At 40.3% G+C, this 19,414-nt stretch overlaps 1 protein-coding gene across 2 annotated transcripts in view; it reads right to left on the reverse strand.

The window, feature by feature from the left end:
• CLIC5 (chloride intracellular channel 5) overlaps window positions 1-19,414 on the reverse strand; it is a 75,918-nt gene that overhangs the window by 49,438 nt on the left and 7,066 nt on the right. The window contains exon 1 of one of the 2 annotated variants that reach the window (XM_056487453.1): window positions 8,457-8,972. The exons of the other annotated variant lie outside the window; for it this stretch is intronic. Within the exon in view, the coding sequence (XP_056343428.1) occupies window positions 8,457-8,519 (63 nt within the window). The 5' untranslated portion in view covers window positions 8,520-8,972. Of the gene's footprint in view, window positions 1-8,456; window positions 8,973-19,414 lie in introns of those variants that run through there. 2 annotated transcript variants of the gene reach the window in all.

A 19,414-nucleotide genomic window follows, 5' to 3' on the forward strand; every position in this document is an offset into this window, starting at 1 on the left:
TTTCACAGTTTGATTGGAAAAAAATAATAAAAATAAGAGGGTTTGAATGGGGGGAGCTGTGCTGTTGTTTTTTATTAAGATATGCTGAAGTGCTCATTTGTTTATAGAAGGAAAGTCAAGAAAAAGTTTATTTGGATTATGACAATACTGGGGGCATTTTAACATGGCAAAGCTTTGCTGTGCTGTGTTAGAAAACTGTATCTCAGGGGATTTGTCATCCAATCTCTTTTGTGAGCACATCTCTTATGACACTGTACCCAGGAAACTTCTGTGGTACATCAAAGAAGAAAATGTGTTAAATCATGGACGATTACTTCAGGCAGTGAACACCACCATTAAAATATAGATACATATAGAAAAGCAAAATCATAAACACTTTAAAAAAATAAGTCATGGTATTATTCTTGAGAGGAATACAATAATACTCGTTTACAAAGAATCTTTAAATTTAAGGAAGTCAGAGAAAAATATCCTATGGACTCATCATTCTACATTTACGTGTGTACTGGCAATCAAGTTATATAACAGACAGCAATGACATGTTGTAAATGCAGTCAGTTAGATTAAGTTCTACTCTTAGGTATTATTAGATAAAATTACTGGCATTGGAACTGCAAAGCACAGCTGGATACAGTTTGAATTACTTCTGTTCCACTGTAATAATTTCCAAGTCTTAAGTTTATTATAAAAAATCATGCCAGGAATACATGATGCTGATGAAATTCCTCAGATGTACAAAAAAGAGATTTTTTTAACTCATAACTTCAGATGTACATATATATGCCACCACATCTAGATGAGTTTTACTGCATGTCAGCAACACAGAAGTGCAAAAAAATGGGGAGAACAAGAGACAAGGAAGGAAAGGGGATAAGAAAATTTCCACATGAAATTTTACTGTGTCAAACAAATCACTTCAGGCTATTTACAAAGTACCACTACAGCACTTTAGGTACCTGCTCTGATTTCTTACATCATGTATGATTTATAGATTGAATCAAGCACAAAACCAAACCCTTCCTTATCCCAACTGATTCTCCCTCACTTTAAGTCAACCTTAGCTAAAAGAAAAGTTTATCACTGAAACCTTCTATTATTCATGTATAAAACTACGACATAAAGTCACAGCTCTTTAATATCTGCCTGAGTCTGTTAGAAAGGAGTAGTTTGAAAAATCTACCAAAGCTCCTAGCTGAAAAATGAAAATGCTTCTAGCTGAAAAATGGAAATACTACTAACAAAATAATGTTTTTGTTACCTCTTTGAAGCACAGCTGGGATTATTTTGCTCATATCTGCTACATTTTGAAGAATTATGTGCCACACAAGAGCTAAGTGGTATTGTGGCTGTGATGATCAGTGTGTTCAAACAACCCTTACACAGCCTTCCATGAAACTCTCTTTGACATAGGCAGGTGGATTGATACCAACATTAAATCCTGGAGCACGGGCAGACACACTTCCTGCTGGCTCTCTTGGAAAGGGTCCCTGTGTATTTTTGGGATGTTATGTCAAATGATCCTGGTGACATTTGCTGTTCTGGATTAGCCTCAGCAGAGCCATGTATTGCCAATGAGTTTCCTGAGGACACTGGAGCTTCACTGTCATCGCTGAACCACGACACAACAGCCTGTGAGCCTGATGAGATGGGAGCTGCCAGAGATGGAAAAAGAGCAACCTGCAGCTAAACATAGAGCACCCACAGCACACTGGCTATTTCTAAGTGCCACCAATAACAATTATGAATATCACCAGTTCATTATGACAAAATTAAAACACAGTGTTTACACAATTTGACTGTGTGGCTCGGAAAAGCTGGAAAAAAGGAAGGAGCTAAAGTGGAGTTTAAACAAGATCTCAAATATACTTAGGCAGGCCTCATTCTGCTGCCACTGAACTCAGCAGTACAAAACTGACTTGCTTTTGTGGCCATGACCCAAACTGAATGTTTCTGAATTCTTTTTTATTCGAATGGAACCCATTTATAAAAGCATGTAAACGAAGTATGCATATTCAACAAAGCATTGGAATATGTTTCATTTTAATCAGATGTTTTGATCACAATTAACATGTATATCAATAGCATCAAGTTGAATAAAAAGCAATAGCAATAATAATTGTTAATAAATTGTGAATAAATAGTCACAGTTGTTTATAGAGGAAAACCCCCAAACCATGGCAGTTCAGGGTATCATTCACCTTTAACCACAAATTAAGGATGAGAACATGAACATAGGCAGGATACATGGCTGGAAAACCCTTTTTAACTTGAGGACAAATTTCCCAGGAAATCCTAGAAACATTCCAGACTAGGTTCAAGGTGGCAGGGATAGTGAATATATCCCTGCCAAGTCACTTTATAAACTTGGCCTGCTTAAATAATTTACTGCCTGTCTCTAATATTCCCACCAACGAGGCTCTTGTCTTGACACAAAACAAAACCTGCAAATGCTCAGAGACAAAACAGACACACAGAAACTGGGTTGTGTAACTCAGGCAAAAGCTTCTTTAAAGTATTGTTTTTCTTCATCACAAGAAAAAACAAGCAACTTGTAATTTTAAAACATTTGCTAGGCAGTTATATGACCATTTACTGAATTTTTTTTGAACTTGTAATTTTAAAGCAAAGTTAATTCTTGCCAAGACGGAGTTTTTCCTCTATTTTTGTAATGATTTTATTGAAAATGCTTAATAAAAAAAAACAGAGAAGCAATAGTCAGTCCAAATAGCATTTCCCTGACTTAAGCAGGTCAGAAGTGGAGTTGTGACTGATTTGTTACTCTGGTCACTCCTGATTTGACAAGATCTTACAGAACCACTGCACTGAAATACTCAAGTCCCCCTGCATGGAACTTTTAAAACTCATTTACAAATGTTTAAACAAACCTAGTAAAATTAATTTCCCCCCCTAGTGTCCAGATTACTGGCAAACCTTGTTAATTTTGTCACCTTAATACCAAAGCACAAGGCCAGGATGCTGAAGAGGAGACTCAGGCTGCTGATCATGCACTGCCTCTCCAAAAGCAGTTTGAAGAGACCCAACCCATGGTGCCCATCTCCTGCTTGGCAGCTCCAAAAGGTAAAAACTCAAGATACACAGTAAACCCTGTGCTCCCACCACTCCCAGGGTGGCAGCTGAGAAGTGTCAGAGACTGCACACACTGTACACATCTGCTTTGTGGAATGGTTGTGGATCCTTCAAAATGAGAAAGGCTTGGCAACAAAAAAATGTTTTCATCATTCTTGGAGTGCCAGACAGGTCGGACCAGATGTTTCAGTGTCATTATTGTTCCTTGTGCTTTTTTTATCTTTGTTATTTCCTCTTTATCTAGAAAGTTTAGCTAAACATAGGAATGATTTTGTATGAAAGCCAAGCTGAACTCATAATACCCAAAAAATAACCACATTTCTCAAGAAATAGAAATGAACTTAGGGCCCTCCTGTCTGGGCTCTAAGGGCTGTCTGTGAATCAAACACACTGCAGAGCCTGTCTTGTTATAAAGGGTTAAAGTGTTCCTATCAATTTATCTCTCCCTATTTGCAAAGCCAGTACTGGTTGTGATAACCCTGAAATTCTGAAACTGAAATCAGTTTTCTTATCAGAGGAGCTCTCTTATATTAACAGTGGGGAATGGTTGCTTGTAACAGGTGTAACACTTTTATTTATACCTTCCTTTAAGGCTATGTGACAACACTTCACCAAAATCCAAACCAAGGTTGGTTTGAAATCACCTTTCAGCAGAAGTCACTTTTAAAAAAATCCAGAAAATGCACCAAAAAAAGCTAAAAAAAAAAAAAAGAAAAAGAAAAAGAAAAAAAAAAAAAGAGCCAAAAAAACCCCACCAACCCGTAAACCAAAATAACCCCACCTTGCTCCTCCCTGAGATAATTTCTGGGATAACTGTGTCCACAAGAGGGGCAGCAACACCTTCTTGAGAGCTCCTGGGACTTTGATGGAGCACACTGCTGTTGATGACTGCTCTGTCCTGGCAGCCAGGCTCTCTGACTGACCCTTCATTCAGAACAGTAACTTTGGTACAAAATCTTGCCATCATTTTTAAATGTAATCCTAATGGGCCCAGTCAGCTGGCAGATGGGGACATGTTAGATGTCTGAAGTAGAGACTGTGGAAGTTCCAGACCTCTGAGGTCTCTCTTGATTTGTTCACTTGCAGTACCTTCACATTTTCCCTAGAAGGGTGTCCAGTGTGACTGTGGGTGAACACTTTGAGAAGTAAAGTCTTACACCTTTTAAGCAAAAGCTCTTGCTAGAATGGTTTGGGTTGCAAGGGGCCTCAAAGATCATGTCATTCCAACTCCCCTGCCAAGGGCAGGGACCCCTTCCACAACACCATGCTGCTCAGAGCTCCATCCAGCCTGCTCTTGGACACTGTTGGATTCACAACTTAGGCAATCTGTCCCAGGATTTCACCACCCTTACATACAGAATTTCTTCCAACATCTAATATAAACCTACCCTCCTTTAGCTTAAAGCCATTTATCCTATATGCCCTAGTGGAAGGTTCCTCTCTATCCCCTTCACAAAATGGAAGGTTCTATAAGGTTTTCCTGGAGCTTTCCCTTCTCCAAGCTGTTTCATAGCAGAGGTGTTCCAGCCCTGTGATCAACTCAGTGGCCTCTTCTGGACTCAATGCTGTGAGTTCACATCTTTCTTCTGCTGAGGAGCCCAGAGCTGGGTGCAGCAGTGCAGGTGGGGTCTCAGAAGAGTGGAGTAGAGGGGTGGAATCACCTCCCTCACTGACTGGTCCCTCTGATTTTGGTGCAGCCCAGGACACCAGTGAATGTATGCCTAATTTTAATCCATCAGTGCCACAACAATGACTTCTAGAAGTCTCCTACCACCATGATATCACCATCTTTCCACTATCAGAAATATGGATTAAGACATATCTTGTTATAGAATATTTCTAAAGCAGGAAGATTTTAAGAATGAAATGTACTTTGGTCCACTTGTGGGGTTTGTTTGCTTTCTAGACTGCATTCTGAGCAATGCAGTTTTCTTTGCATCATGCTTTATTTTCCATGGGTACAAGGTATCTCCCTTAAAACTGACTTTCACTATCAGGTACTACTCCAATCCTGAAAGACAAGGAGTGTGCATCCAAACACCTGTTTCCATTGCAAACAGAAAGAAGCCACAAAAGTCCTGTGGTCGTCCCTTATGGATTTTAATTGTATTACTTCATGTAAAAGGAGCACTATTTCAATTTTGTCATTATGTTCACGCATACAGGGGCAAAATGCCAGGAAAAGCTAAATGTATCATCCACCAGTGTATCACTGTCACTTATACAGAAGCATTTTGCTTCTCCAGCACACAGAGGATTGAAATCAGCCTGAGTTACAGCAAGCTGGGTTAAGCACAGAGCAAGCAGAACCTGCGATGTTCCCCACGCTGCCGCCACCACTGTCTCACAACAACACCCATCAAACCTTTCTGCCTGGCAGCCTCCTCCATTCCCTGCCAAACAAGTTTAGAGAGAGAATTGCTGCTGGAGAGTTTCAGTGCTCAGCTCACACAAGCTGTACAGCAGATCAAGGCAGCAGCAGCTCCCTGGCAGAGCTCACTGCTCCCACCATCGCTCTCGGCGTGTCCTGCCCCAGATTTGGGGTGTTTGCTCTCAAACATGCACCTTGCAAGAACAAACCCTTGTTCACAAAAACACACCTCACAGATCCAGCTTAGGGCACTGCTGGAAAAGTGAAATCAATGGGGATGATAACAAATAGGTGTGATAACACTTAACCTGTCCCTGCCAGGCAGCTCAGCTGTGTCCTGATGGTGCCCAGCCTGTGTGTGCAGCTCAGAGGATGCTGAGCCAGCCTGCATCAGGTTACAGAGCAGCTCTTTTGGTTACAGCCCTGCTCCCTGCTTGTCTGGCTGAGGCTCCTGCACTCCTGGTTGACAAACAGCAAAGAGAAATAGAGCAATTGTGTAACACCTTTCTTCTTTTAACCTGAGACAGAAAATGCTTTTATTAGGCACACTGTGGCTGGTGAAAAACAGCTCTATCTGGTTTTTTTGGGCTTGTGGAAGATACAGTTTCCACCAGGCCATATCCAGTGCCCTACATTTTCTCACTTATCACTGTGTTTTCTGCATGTTCCTTCAAGGATGCAGCACAGAACTCTTTTCCTTGGGTAAAGCATCACTTCTATAAAAATCAAATGAGGAATTGTGCATTGATCCCAACATCCCCTGCTGTTAGAACTTGCCTCAGGTGTGGTCCAGTATATTTACATTTGCCACTTGTCCCAGTATCTCATGGTCCTCCAGAAGTTATCACTTTTTTGTTCTTTCCAGCCTTAAAACAGACAGAATAAGTATCTTTTCTTCCGTCTCCTGGATCAGCCTTCCTGTTTACCTCCCCACACTAATATCCTATTCTTTGCAGTCACTTTCTAAAAAAGTTTTCACCTGTTCATGATTCTCTTACATTCTCCTATTTTTCAGCTTTCAGCTTCTCTCTCCTTTGGATGTTCTTCTCTTTTTATTTTTTAACTTCTGAGGTGTATAATTTAATACTCTAGTCACATGCTTTACTATAGAACCTTTTAAACTTTTAATTAAATTAATGGCACCTTTCCAAAACATCAAGAATTGCAATTTTTCAACCTAAATGGAAAGTCTCCAGGAAGATACCAATTAATTTTTCTATTCCAGTTCTGAGTTTTATGTGAGTCTCTCTGCAATTCTGTAATATGCATTATGCAGGAAGTCACATTACTAAAAATGTTCTTTCTGGAGTTATAAATCTTCAGGTGGTGGCATGGCTTGGTTTAATGCAGTGCTCATTTTTCCCAGTATCTTATGGATCCAGAGCTTCACACAATGAATCTGGGCAATGACCTTCACTTTAACAGCTGATGCAGTCAAAGATCCACATATCACAAACATCTGTGTCATCCTCAGTGAAATAGTGCGAGTGCTAAAACAAATCAGTAGCTACAGGTTTCCATTCCAGCACACATTTGACTGATGACAGAGTGCCAGACAACATCACAAACCTATTTTTTAGCCCATAAACATCTCTCTTAAATTCAATTTGGTAGAAACTTGTAAGAGGTGAGGTGTCTGGCTGTATGGACTCATGCTGGTCCATTTTAGTACAGTAAACTCTCTGTCAAAAGGATCTACAGGGCTCTTAAGAACCTGAAATTCTTGTCAAATCTGTTGTCTGTGGAAAAAGACCTCACTGCTGGATCAGTCACACACCTGCACCTGAACTGACTGGTTTTGGAAGATGTGTGAAGAGGCTGTGTATACACATCATGGATGTGGCTGACAGTTCAACTCACAGCCCAAAATATCCATCAGGGAGTACAAAGCAATTACGTAACCCTCATCTTGACAGAAGGGAGGGGCTGGAATTTGCTTTCCTAATCATTCAGGGCTCTGTTTGCTAAGGGTCTGAGGTAACTCCCACGTATTAATAATAATCCAATGGATTTTCAGGAATGGGCTAGGCTCAGAGACAACAAACACCTGCAAGTGTTCCAGGCTGGACAAGATTTTAAGCAACTTGGTCTACTGGAAGATGCCCCTGCCTACGGCAGGGGGATTGAAAAAAGATGATCTTTAAGGTCCCTTCCAAACCAAGCCATTCCATAATTTTACATTTTCTATACCTCAATGTGTCTAGAAGTTTTAAAACACTCTGAACATCAAAAAAATCTGAGCTCTTCACTGAGGCAGAGGGTATATAAAGTTTGCTATTAGTAAAGTTGTATGTGTCATGGATTTCAGCTGTGCCACTGATTTCAATGGAAAGGTTTTCACAGCCCAAGACCAACAGTAATGCACAACTCAAAACTTTCTGAAGCCAAACCACATAACAGGTGTAGGCATTTTTCTATATTTTCATTAAATTGCTCAGTTACCTTTCTATAAAATCAGAATGAGATTCAGGCTAAGGAAACCAACAATAAAAACTGATTTATTTTTTCTTTGTTTAGAAAAATAAAGGAAGTACTGTGGTAAATAATCAGAAGACAGACAGCTTATCTCAATCCTTATCGTTTTATGATCCATCAGCACTTTCAGAACTGACAGCTTTTGCTGAGCTACCAAATCCTGGTATCCCCCAGCTCTTCCCAAAAATGGAAAAGAAAGTCAGGATTCATAGAACAAAACCTGAACCTACAGCCTCAAGTCTAAAGTTAGGACACAGTACATTGCAGGCAGTAGGCTAAGAATAACAGAACAAACTCATGAGGAGAGAATTAACAATAAAACACAGGAACTCTGACTCTCCCTCCACACCATTACCTAATTCTAATGCCACGAAGAAGAAAGCAGAGCGAGCGTGTGTACAAGAGATAACAGGCTGTCACAGCAGCGCTTCCGCTCGGCACCAGAAAATTAAAGTTTGATAATTCAGGAGAAGCTGAGCCGATCTGAGAGTCACACCAGTGTCCAGTTCACAGTGCAACTTACCTTCACAAAGAGCTCAATGTCAGGGTCCTTTCCTTCCCCATTAGCAGCAACAGAGTCTGTCATTTTTCACCCCCAAGGCTACCAGCTGGTCTCTTGAAATTAAGTGGCAAAGGGAGGTTTCAACTGCACGGCGTGTGAGTTTCCCTTCTGAACCGCGCTCACAGAGCTCTCAGAGTATCATTTGTAATGATAAAGCTCGAAAGCATTGGAATAAGCAAGTTTGCAGGTTATTAAATTAATAATTAAGAAAAGACAGGCAGCAGAGGAGCAGTCCCTGTTACGGTAGTCCTTCAGAGCAACAAGTGCTGCTGTGCTCTGGTACAGAATCCTCATCTGTCAGAGCTGCAGCCCTCGCTGCCTGCCCAAAATAGCCCAGAGCATAAAAAAACAGAGGGTGGGGTTAAACTCACAGGGGAGGAGACAAGCTCCTGGTACCTACGGCAGGATCAGTCTCTGAGCAAATAATTCTGCTCTTCCCTGTTTTCAGCATTTCTGGTGTCCCCTCCCTTATTCTACAGCTGGGAGCACCAGGGACAGGGAAGAAGGAAGTCCTGCAGCAGGGCTGGTTTCGTTGCTTTAAGCAACAGTGATGTTTTTTTCTGCTTTTCTGAAGGGTGTTTGTCCTGCCTTTAGCTGCTTAAAATCTTAATATTGTTATTGCTAAGAAAGGTAAGAGAGAAAGAGCCTGTGCACTGGTTGTTGGCTCAATCAAGCAATGGGAAGAAAAGCCGAGCTGTGCCTCGGCACCCCCTGCCATGTGTGTGGTACAGTGGCACAGCAGCCAAAACTGAATGCTCAGGTGAGAGAGGCACCTGTGATGTGACCACTGCTGATGGAGCTCAGGGGCAGAGGAATGGAAATGTTTGGGTCCCATAACTATTTCTCAGCATGTCCCTTGGGGTGCTGGCTGTAGAGGGGGGACAGGAGAGCGATGATTTGCTGGGTGGAGCATGGGAGAACAGCCTGCTGCTGACCTGCTGCTGTCATCCCTGCTCCCTTTCCTTCGCCCTGCATTCCTTGCATGATTCAGAGGGCACTGCACAGAGCCCTGAGCATGAGGTGACACCTATAGAAAGTCCTGACACAGCCAAAAGGCACGAAGGGAGGGAGTGCTGGCACAGGAGGGGACAGCGGGCAGAGGTGAAGGAGTCAATGCAGCTCCTCCTCATCCCATCCCTGCCCGGAGGGACTTGGTGTCCTCCTGCCCCCAGTCTCCTCCTGCACTTCTGCCCCTGATCCTGTTCCAGGACTGCCAAAAGTCTGGCTCACAGGTTGTTGGCAGCTCGAGCTGCCAGACATGGGCAGTTTTCCCTTCCCTTTCTGACACACAGAGCCTTTTGGGGAGGGTTTTGACATGATCAAACACCTCTCCTGCAAGCGCTCTTAGCTGTGTGCTTCTGTGAGGATCTCCAGTTCTCTCTGACCTCTAGGCATTTGACACAGCTCCAGAGCAGTCACAGCCAACACCTCCGTGGCCCTTTGGATGAGTTCTATGGGAGCTACATGAAGGACTGAAATGGTTAACGAGTAAATCTCATTATGCTATTGCAACTGTAATTACAACATAATCATCATTATAATTACTATAAAAGTATGCTTATGGTTTTTAGATCTAATTAGCACTCATTCAAATAACTGGAAGGTTAACTATAAGAGAATTAAGTGTTATTACTCCTTTGATTTCAAATTTTTACATGTAATTTTTGGACTAGGCACATTAATTACCAAACATTTAGAGTACAATTATTCTTAGGCCTGCCGGCAAGTTTCCAAGGACATGGGCTAAGTGTACTTACATGTGGCAGAAAGATTCATTGCATTGTAATTATGAATTACAGTTATAAAAGTCTGCCAAAAACTTCAGAGTAATCACTGTATCTCTAAAATGCATCCCTAGATAATGCATTATTAACTATAAAATTATAAGTTTTTGGGTTTTGCTAAAAAATTGTTTTGCTCTAGCACCTCATGGTGACATAATTTCCCTTTAATGAGGGTTCCTGGGAACAATGGGAAATGGGTTATCTTCACTGAGGTTACCTGTAGTTCCAGCCCCACTGAAAATATTGTTTTGATATAGTCGAGTGGTTGGAACAAGTTATGTCACAGAACCATTGGCTCTGGAAGAGAAGATACTGCCAGCTATGAGAACAGTAATGAGGTAATGCTGCTAATGCTAAACCAAAGGGTAGAAATAAAATCAGCTTTCAAAATATCAGCACTTACAAATTGTGATGCATGTGGCCTATTTAGATGTCTATTTTAGAATGAAAAAGTATGCCCTAGAAATGTCTAATATTTTCCACTGAGCCCAGGGTAATGAGATAAACATGTAATGGTCAGACAAATACTACAGCAACTTTTAAGCAAAAGAAATCTATGGCTTTAGTGCCTGATTCCTGTGCATGTGCCATCCCTCACTCCAGAAGTTGTGTGTGCCTTGTGCTTCTGAAAGTCAAACTCCAGATGTAGCAATTTCAGTAGAGACTCAAACATGTCAAAACATTCAAATCCTTCCCTCCCAATTACTGTCTGGGTTTAGTGGTGTGTTATAATTAGTTTGCAGATTAAGATTATTGTGCTGAGGCTCAGCAAAGCAGAAGGGAAACTTTGCAATACAAAGGGAGCCAAGGTGCCCTGCAGCCATTTCCATCCTAACCCAGATATAAACTACTGCAGGAACAGGCCAGATCCCACCTGGCTCAGGTGTTTCTGGGCACTGCTGCCACTGGAAGGTGCCTTCCCCATTTGCTTACACCTTACCCCCTACCCCAGGACCTGATATGGGGTGCTCAGAGGCTACAGAAGTTGAGGAGTGAATACCACACATCTGGAACACCTAAAGGTATCCATGGAAAGAACAAACCAGCCCACCTCAGAAAAAAAACTCAAAACCCTCTGCTTTACAAAAATAGCCCCACAGAATCTCAGAAGAGACCAAACATACCAGACAACATAACTTGTTCATATAATGCTGTTTTTTGAAAAAGAGATTCTGAAAGCTGAATTTAGGATAAACATTGTAGAAGGCAGTGAGTAGGAAGAAACATATATATATATATATATATATATATATATATATATATATATGCACTGCTTTAGGAATCTATTCATGCATTTACTGCTTTTCTGTCATATAAAACTGACTTATCGCTTACATCTGGGTGGAACCTTTCTGACTATAATGGTTTTTAGTGTCTACACAGCTCTTTTGTGTGTTATGAAATCAGCTCTTTCTTCAGCCAAATTAAGGGTAAGACACTGATAAATAATTAGTACACTCTCATTTTACTGCAAAGAATGAGTCACTTAGTTTGGCCTATCATTTTCTCACAAGTCAGAAGTAGCAGAGGCTTTGAGTTACAAGCAAGAACACTAGACACTGAATTATGAACTCCTCATAGGCCAAGTCATTATAGTTAGAGGTTTATGAGATATAGAAATGAATATGAGCACATCATCCCATTAATAAAATAAGAGGACAGCTTCAGAAAAGGAATGGCCACATCCCCATGTAAGACCTCTATTGTAGGTGAACCCTGATGCACTATCAGCTTTCACAGGCCTGATCCAAGCTTCACTTCCAGCAAAGATTTGTCCCAAGGGGGTGAAGCAGAGGCCAAGCATCCAGAATGTAACTCTATCATGCAGTTCCCCAGCACACTGCTACGTTACCAAGAAGGATCAGAGCACAAGGGTGAGAGCAGGTATTGCAAGTTTTATACGACACGGGTGACGTTTTTCATTGTTGTGATGAAAAGAAGTAAAAGCTTGGTGCAGCTGCAGTAAATGGTATTTGGGGCTATGATTTTGCCAGGGAATTATTTAACTGCTAAGTTTCCAAAAAAAACCCACACCTAAGCAGCAGCCAGGGTGGGTTATGGAAACATCTCTTCCAGAGACAGTTCTGAATCACTGGTAATTTGCAACTGCATTAATTGGATGCTGGTAGTTTTGATATGCAACACACTTAACGAGTCAAAAACTGCTAGGAATGAATCCAGTAGTTTTTCTTTTCTTTTGAGTTACAATGTGTCACTATTGATTTCTTGTCTGAATTTCAGAAAAATCAGAAGATTTGTCTCAGATATTTGGAGCCTGAAATGTACAAGACATGCAAGGACATACAAGACAATACAAAGCTCTTCTCATCAGCCTCATGCCAGCACTGGCTGATCAGAACTTTCTCTCGACTCTAAAGATGTACAGTACCTCAAAACGTGTTGGTTTGATGGAAGAACTGTGATTTTGTTTCTTTTTGTAAATGTTTCCACACTCAAGGTAATGGAAGAAAAGACATCAAGACATACAAAAACAGCTGTGCAGCCTGAATGTCCCAATAAACAGGATGGGATGGAAAAGTATAGACCAGAAAACTTTGCACTCCATTAACTGACAATTTGAAATAACCCACTCTATACCCACCCCCAGATATTATGAATTCATCACAGCCACGAGCTACAGCAGCTCTTCTTTATCTTTTTATTAAAAAGGATTATTTTAGCTCTAAAAGTATTTTGCTGAAACTCTTCTGTTTAGCAGAATGAATCAATTCAGACTGCAGTTTTGCAAAGTTCTAGTCCAAAGCCATGGAATTATTTTTATATATAATTGTTTTCACATGGATGCAGCATCAAACTTTGCTTTAACATTAATAAGCATTAACACCTTCAAGAGAAAACCTGCTGCTGTTCAGTGTGAAGAGGGATTTCATTATGGATAATGATCTCAGTGCTCATATTGAGACACCCTCAGGTACCCATTTGTAAGGAAGTGGCTCTGAAAATGTACAAAATAATCTCCTAATGCTGCTTTCAGTACAGAAGCTTCTAGAGGGCAGGAGTTTATTTCACTATCATTTCAAAAGTGACATTTCAATTAAAAACAAAAGATACTTCCAACCAGGACTGAGACTGCTCTGGAAAGTGGTATTGTAGGAGATACAATGGAGAGCATGACAGATTGTCCCACACTGTGGGCTATATGGATAATGCAGCTGATGAAAGGAGAATGTAGAAATCCTCAGCCCTTGCTTTTCAAAATGAATCCTTCATGCTATCAAGTGTGGTGAAGAAAAACAGCACCAGGTAAGTGTGATGTACCCATTGTTGTTGACTCACTACTGTTATAGAACTAAAATTACATGATTTTACTTCCAACTCTGCAACAGAGTAAGTAATGCCTATTCCTGTCTTATTTTACAGTTCATCATGCAAGTACCTATTTAGATTATTTCTGTTCACTTCTTTGTATGCTTCTTATCATAAATTAAGTCTAAATTAATTAAGATTTGAAGTATGAACATGCAAACTAGGATTAAATTCCCCCAAACAAAAGACCAGCACACAACATCCAACTTTAATCCTGATTTATAAATTATTATGATTTACAGAAAGTGTTTAAAATTACATGTACAACTCATGTACATCTCAGGCTAGGCTTCAATTCCCCCAGTAAATAAGGCTCAATGAATGCACGGTTGCTGCTGATTTCATTGGACACATTTTTGTTTCACACTGTGGTTTAGCAAACAGTTTGTCTGAAAGCTGAAATTACTTTCTGTGTTCTGATGCACATTATTTCTAAAAGTTGAAGCCTTCAGCAGCTCAGTTTGAAGTTACTCATGACTCAGGCTAGTCCCCATGGGTTCACACGCTGGCGTCAGTACCTGCACTGCAGGTTCTGGGCACAGATCTGCACCGTGGATTTCAGAATCCTCTGTGGTGTATATACTGTTTGGCTTAAGAAAAGGTCCTCTGGATTTCTGCTGCTCCCTGATAATCTCACACTGGATCAGTGTAAAATAGCAGGGCTCCACATCCTTGCATCCCTCTGTGGCAGCAAGGTTTAACCTCTGCCATGGTGATGCCTCTGCTCAATGGCAGTGCTGCTCACCTGGGTTAATGCAGCTGGCTGACCTTGAGCTTCACAGTGAACTGAAGAACTCTTCTATTCTCCTTAATAAATTGCCTTCATTCATTTTTCATTCACGTTTTGGTACTTCTTCTGTGATAAAGTTTCCACAAAGTTTGCCAGCTCACTTGACTCAGTGCATCACCTCAAGCTGTTATGAGCTGTGGGTTCTTTGTTCTTTTTTACCTTCCTAAGAACTTCAAAGTAAGAGTTCAACATCTTGCAGCACCTAAAGCTGGCTTGGTGATAACTCCATTTTAGGTTTTTTTTGCTTGAGGACCCTTTTCAGTGCAGAGTTAATGCAACCAACCAGGATGAATTGAAGCAAGGTGGTGAGTTAAGCACAGATGTGAACTTCTCTTCTGCAAATACATTTACAATAGCAGATTTTTGCTGGTGACCAGCCAACCCAGTTCATTAGGACTTCAAAGAACATGTCCCATATCCTTAAGTGAAAGATAGTGGTGGTAATTCTTAAAAAGGTGGTTGGCTTAAGACCAAAAGTAAATTTTTGTGAAATTCAGCACTGAGCACAATCTAAATAACAGCGGTGCCTTGTTTAAGTCTGTCACAACTGGGAATACTGGGTAGTCTTAACTAGAAAGACATAAGGGGGGTTTTTGCCTCTTAAGTGGAAGATTTTCCAAAAATTTTCCATCTTTTGCCAAAATCACAAATTTTCACAGAGCATGTAGCAGGCATCACTTTTATAAGAAAGGTGTGGACCCTTGGCTATGGCTGCATTACTGGGAGCAAAATGACACTAAAATGTCAAAGCCCAGTTTGTCTTTGCAGTCTCACTGCTTTGACCTTGGTGACAACTCTGATGCAATTCTATGGAAAAAGAAGTAGGTTTTCCTGTGAAACCTATACCAGTTGGAAAAGTTCTAATGAGATTGGACCTCTTTACTCATTACTAGAAACTTCTACCCATTTCTAACCAAGCAGCAAGTAAGAGTTGATACCAGACTACCTAATAAATATGTATAAAGGTATCTCATGATGTTGAGAGAAAACTAAATTCCCTGTAGAGGATGGCAGCACAAAAGACTCTCCAGTTAAGTCTTGACTACAGGTTCATGCAGAATATTGACCTCCAGAGAGGAAAAGGAGAGTTCAAAAGGGTGAAGCGTGTGTTGTGAGGTTTGACTCCTCAGCTCTGCATCTGGACTAGGTGGAAGCCACTGTGAGGGAGTTTCTATCATCTCTGACCATGCTTGGTCTCCTGACCAGAACAAGATGACTTTAGGCTACAGAACTATCAAACCAACATGCTCTGCAATTATCTCATATGCCATGAGAGATCTAGAAATTAAACAACAAATTAAAAGGTAATGGATAGCCCTTTTCAGAAAACTAAGTATACAGAATCAAAACTGAAAGCAAGTTAAACAGGTCATCTATCACTCTCCCAAGATATTATAAACCTTGCACTACTGTATTATTCTAAGCCAAAAAAAATAATTCAAAAAATGAAAATGCTATATTGAAAATGAAGGGGAATTCACACATGCAAACTTCATAGTGCAAAGCTTCATAAAATCAAAGAGGAAGACTCGAAGCCACTGGAAGTAATACTATTGATAGGGCTGATTGTGCCACTGATTTTAAATGCTTCCTAATTCTTTCCCCCTTTACACCCTGTTTTCAACTCAGTGTAACTTTTGCCAGACTTTTAAAAGGGAGCTTTTCAATACTGATGTCTTCTTTATTCATCCAAAAGACTTCAGACACCCAAAGAGTTATCTTGCAATGCACTCAGCCACTGAACTCACTGATTCCCCAGGCTATATCTTAAAACAAAAGCTTGAAAGTGAACAAAAATGCAAGGAAATGACCCAATTTCCCCAGAATCAACAGCAGGCTAAGAATAGACTCCTGAACTCCTCAAAGTCAGCTTAGTCAAACCATTGTCAAATGAAAGTACATTAGTTTTCCCAAGTGATCAGAACTCCACCGTCATGGAGCACGCTCTCCATACAGGTGATCATGTGAATATATATACAAGTACAACATTCTTGTACACGGTATTCTGCGGGCACAATTCCAAAGACATTCCACCAGCCCTCCTGTCACGCTCTGCTTGGAAAATCTGCCTTTCAGTCTGTTTCTTTTATATATATATATATATATATGTATATAAAATGTACTTGAGTGGCCGTGAGTCACTCAGCCCAGCCTTATCAGGTTAATTGTTAAGTGGGGTTAGGTGTTCTTTGGTCCCATCCTGGCCGGGGCTGGGGAAGCAGGATCTCCTCCCTGGCTGGCGCTGCGGAGGGAATGCCAGGCTGGCGGAGCTGCTGGCCAGGCTTTTATAGCCGGGCTATTTTTAGGTGTTATCAGCCGCGGGTGCGGGGCCAATCCGCGCACACAAACTCCGCTCCGGCCAAACTCCGCTCGCAGCAATCGCGCAGGGAGGAGCCGAGCCGCTCTCCGTTTGCTGCTCTGAGCTTGGGCTGCTCCTTATACGGGCTCCTGAGAGGCGCCAGCGCACCAAGGACACGCGTTAGGACACGAGGAAGTCACTGATTCAATAGATAAGCATCCTTGCCTGTATTTGGTGAAAATTAGTGAATTTAAGGTGCCTCGTGAAGTCCAGTAAGTGATGCAATCATTCAGTGTGATGTACATATAAATCAATCTCTGGTGTTTTTGCAAAGGTGGTGGTTTTTATGTCACCGTGTAACTATGTACTGTGTAACTGGAAACTACTTACTGTGATTATTTACAAATCCATGTGCTCACCAAAGAGAGGGAAGACAGATTGGTGCCTCTTCAAAACAGGCCACATGGTGTATAACAGATTTTTGGGACTTGACCTTTCTCCAGGGTATTCTTTTAGTAACTTTTTGTGGAAATATGACCTTGTAGTAACTTTAGGCTTTGAAAAATTAATTTGGAATGGTGAGAAAAAGGCGTATTAAAATTAGGAAGAATTTTTTATGACATTAAGAAAAATAAAAACTTTATAAGTTTAAATTATTTCTTGTAGTATTTTGGAATACTGAGGACTTGTTAGTATTATTTGGGCACCTCACTGGCCATTTCTGGCTAACAGAGACCCTCTTGCAATGAGAGGCCATCCAAAGTATCAATGTTACAGCTAAGGATGAACACATTTATAGACCAAGTTTAAATGTGGGCAAATGTAAAACACTTCTGCTGGTCAGATTTTTAATCAAATAGATTTTTAAATTAATCCAAAAATAGTACAAATACATGTGAGCAGAGGTCTGAAGAGTGATTAAATACTTATATTTTTAGATGCAAAACTTCTACTCCTTCCATTTGCTTCTCAACCAGGCCTCAAGCTTCAGGGACACAATGCTGAGATTTCCCAAAACACAGCAACATAGACATTTCACCTCAAATAGAATTGGTTTACTCAAACAATCATATGTATCTTAAAACAGGTGGCTATTAAAAGAAGCTTTTTGCTGCTTGTTTAGTTTAGCTGTAAAAGCAGAAGGTACCTGAGACAAGATGCAGCTGTGAAAAAAAAGGCACCTTTGTGGAAAGAAAATATGTGCAGAAGGGGATTACTATGACAACTGGCAGAAATGGAGACAAAAAGGATTGGCTAGTTTAGCCCCAAAACATCTGAGGTTGTCTAAGCCTAAACTGATTTTTAATATAGCTAAATGCATGAATGAAAGCTAATGGACCATGCTGGCACAGGAGCAAGGATGTTTGAGCTGCACATAAATAAAGGTAATTTGGAAATTAAAGTGCCAGACCTTTAGAGCAGTGACATTCTGAAACAGATTTCCAAAATGAATAAATATAGTAATAGTTTCTAAATAGACCTTGATCACTTTATGATGCTGTCTGTAACAGAATACTCAATTTAATGTCCCAAAAAGTCACATCCAGTCCCATGAATTTCTTTTACAGATTACCTAGAATCCCCAGACAAACCATCTTGGTCATTTTTACCTTTCTGTGCCTCGTCTTTTATAAACATATAAGCAGGAAGATAATGGTTTTCTCTCAGATGTGCTCTCAAGTTTTACTTCATTAACACCTTCACAGAGCCTCCAACAGAAATTCAATTAACTTGTGAATCAAAATCCTGGGTTTGAACACTGCTGGATGTACTGAAACCAGGCCTGTGCACTGACAAATTCACTTCCCATCCATCCCTGAGCATGTCATTGTAACGTCATGAATGTCACTGACATCTTACATCATCAGAGATGTAACAACAGTAAAAATTCACCTACAATTGTGTCATTAATCAATATGAAAAAATCATCTAAACGAAGAAATCATACCTGCAGATGACAAATAAATTACTCATTTTAGAGTGACACACTTCCTTCTTTTTCTTCTGCCACAGAAGGCGGTTTCATACAGGTTTGTAACATTTCCCAGAAAGAAGTCGAAATTTTTTTTAATATTGCCACAAATATATAAAAATATTTATATGTCTCTTTTCAGCCACAAACAAGGTTATGAGAGAACATTGAATATTTCTAAATGAACTAGTAAATACAGTGGCAGAACAGTGGAAAATTTGCCTTCAATGCAGGGTCTTATGACCCAAAGAAACAAATAATTTTTCTTTTCCCAGTTAAAATCTTAAGCTGTGTTTGAAGCAGTACCTGAGAATTCAAATATAGTTAGTTCAGCTGGCTTTTCTCTTCTATTGAAATAAAATATAATTCTAAAACAAATACAGTTGAAAGACAAATATATGGAGATTGCTGTTTAAAAATGATAAAGTTTGACTGAAGTTAAAGGAAGAGTGCTGGATCTCAGTCTTGGAAAGAGGATAAAATGTATTAGATGATTTTATCTGGTTAATTTTGACTGCAAAGTGAACAGCAGAAGTGTCCAACATTGCACTGTTGGATCACTATTGCACTTCAGTTGTTGCTGAGTGTGGACACTGAAACAAAAAAGGAAATTAAATAGCCTGAAAAAAGAAATTAATCAATCCAAAGTTTATTTCCAGATGTCCATTACCAGAATACACTTCTAGTCTAATCTAGTCATCCAAGATTTGTTTTAAGCTGTCACTATTGGTATTCAGTTTATTTAAC

Source organism: Oenanthe melanoleuca, chromosome 3, assembly GCF_029582105.1.
Source record: "Oenanthe melanoleuca isolate GR-GAL-2019-014 chromosome 3, OMel1.0, whole genome shotgun sequence".
In the NCBI taxonomy this organism is placed as follows: domain Eukaryota; kingdom Metazoa; phylum Chordata; class Aves; order Passeriformes; family Muscicapidae; genus Oenanthe; species Oenanthe melanoleuca.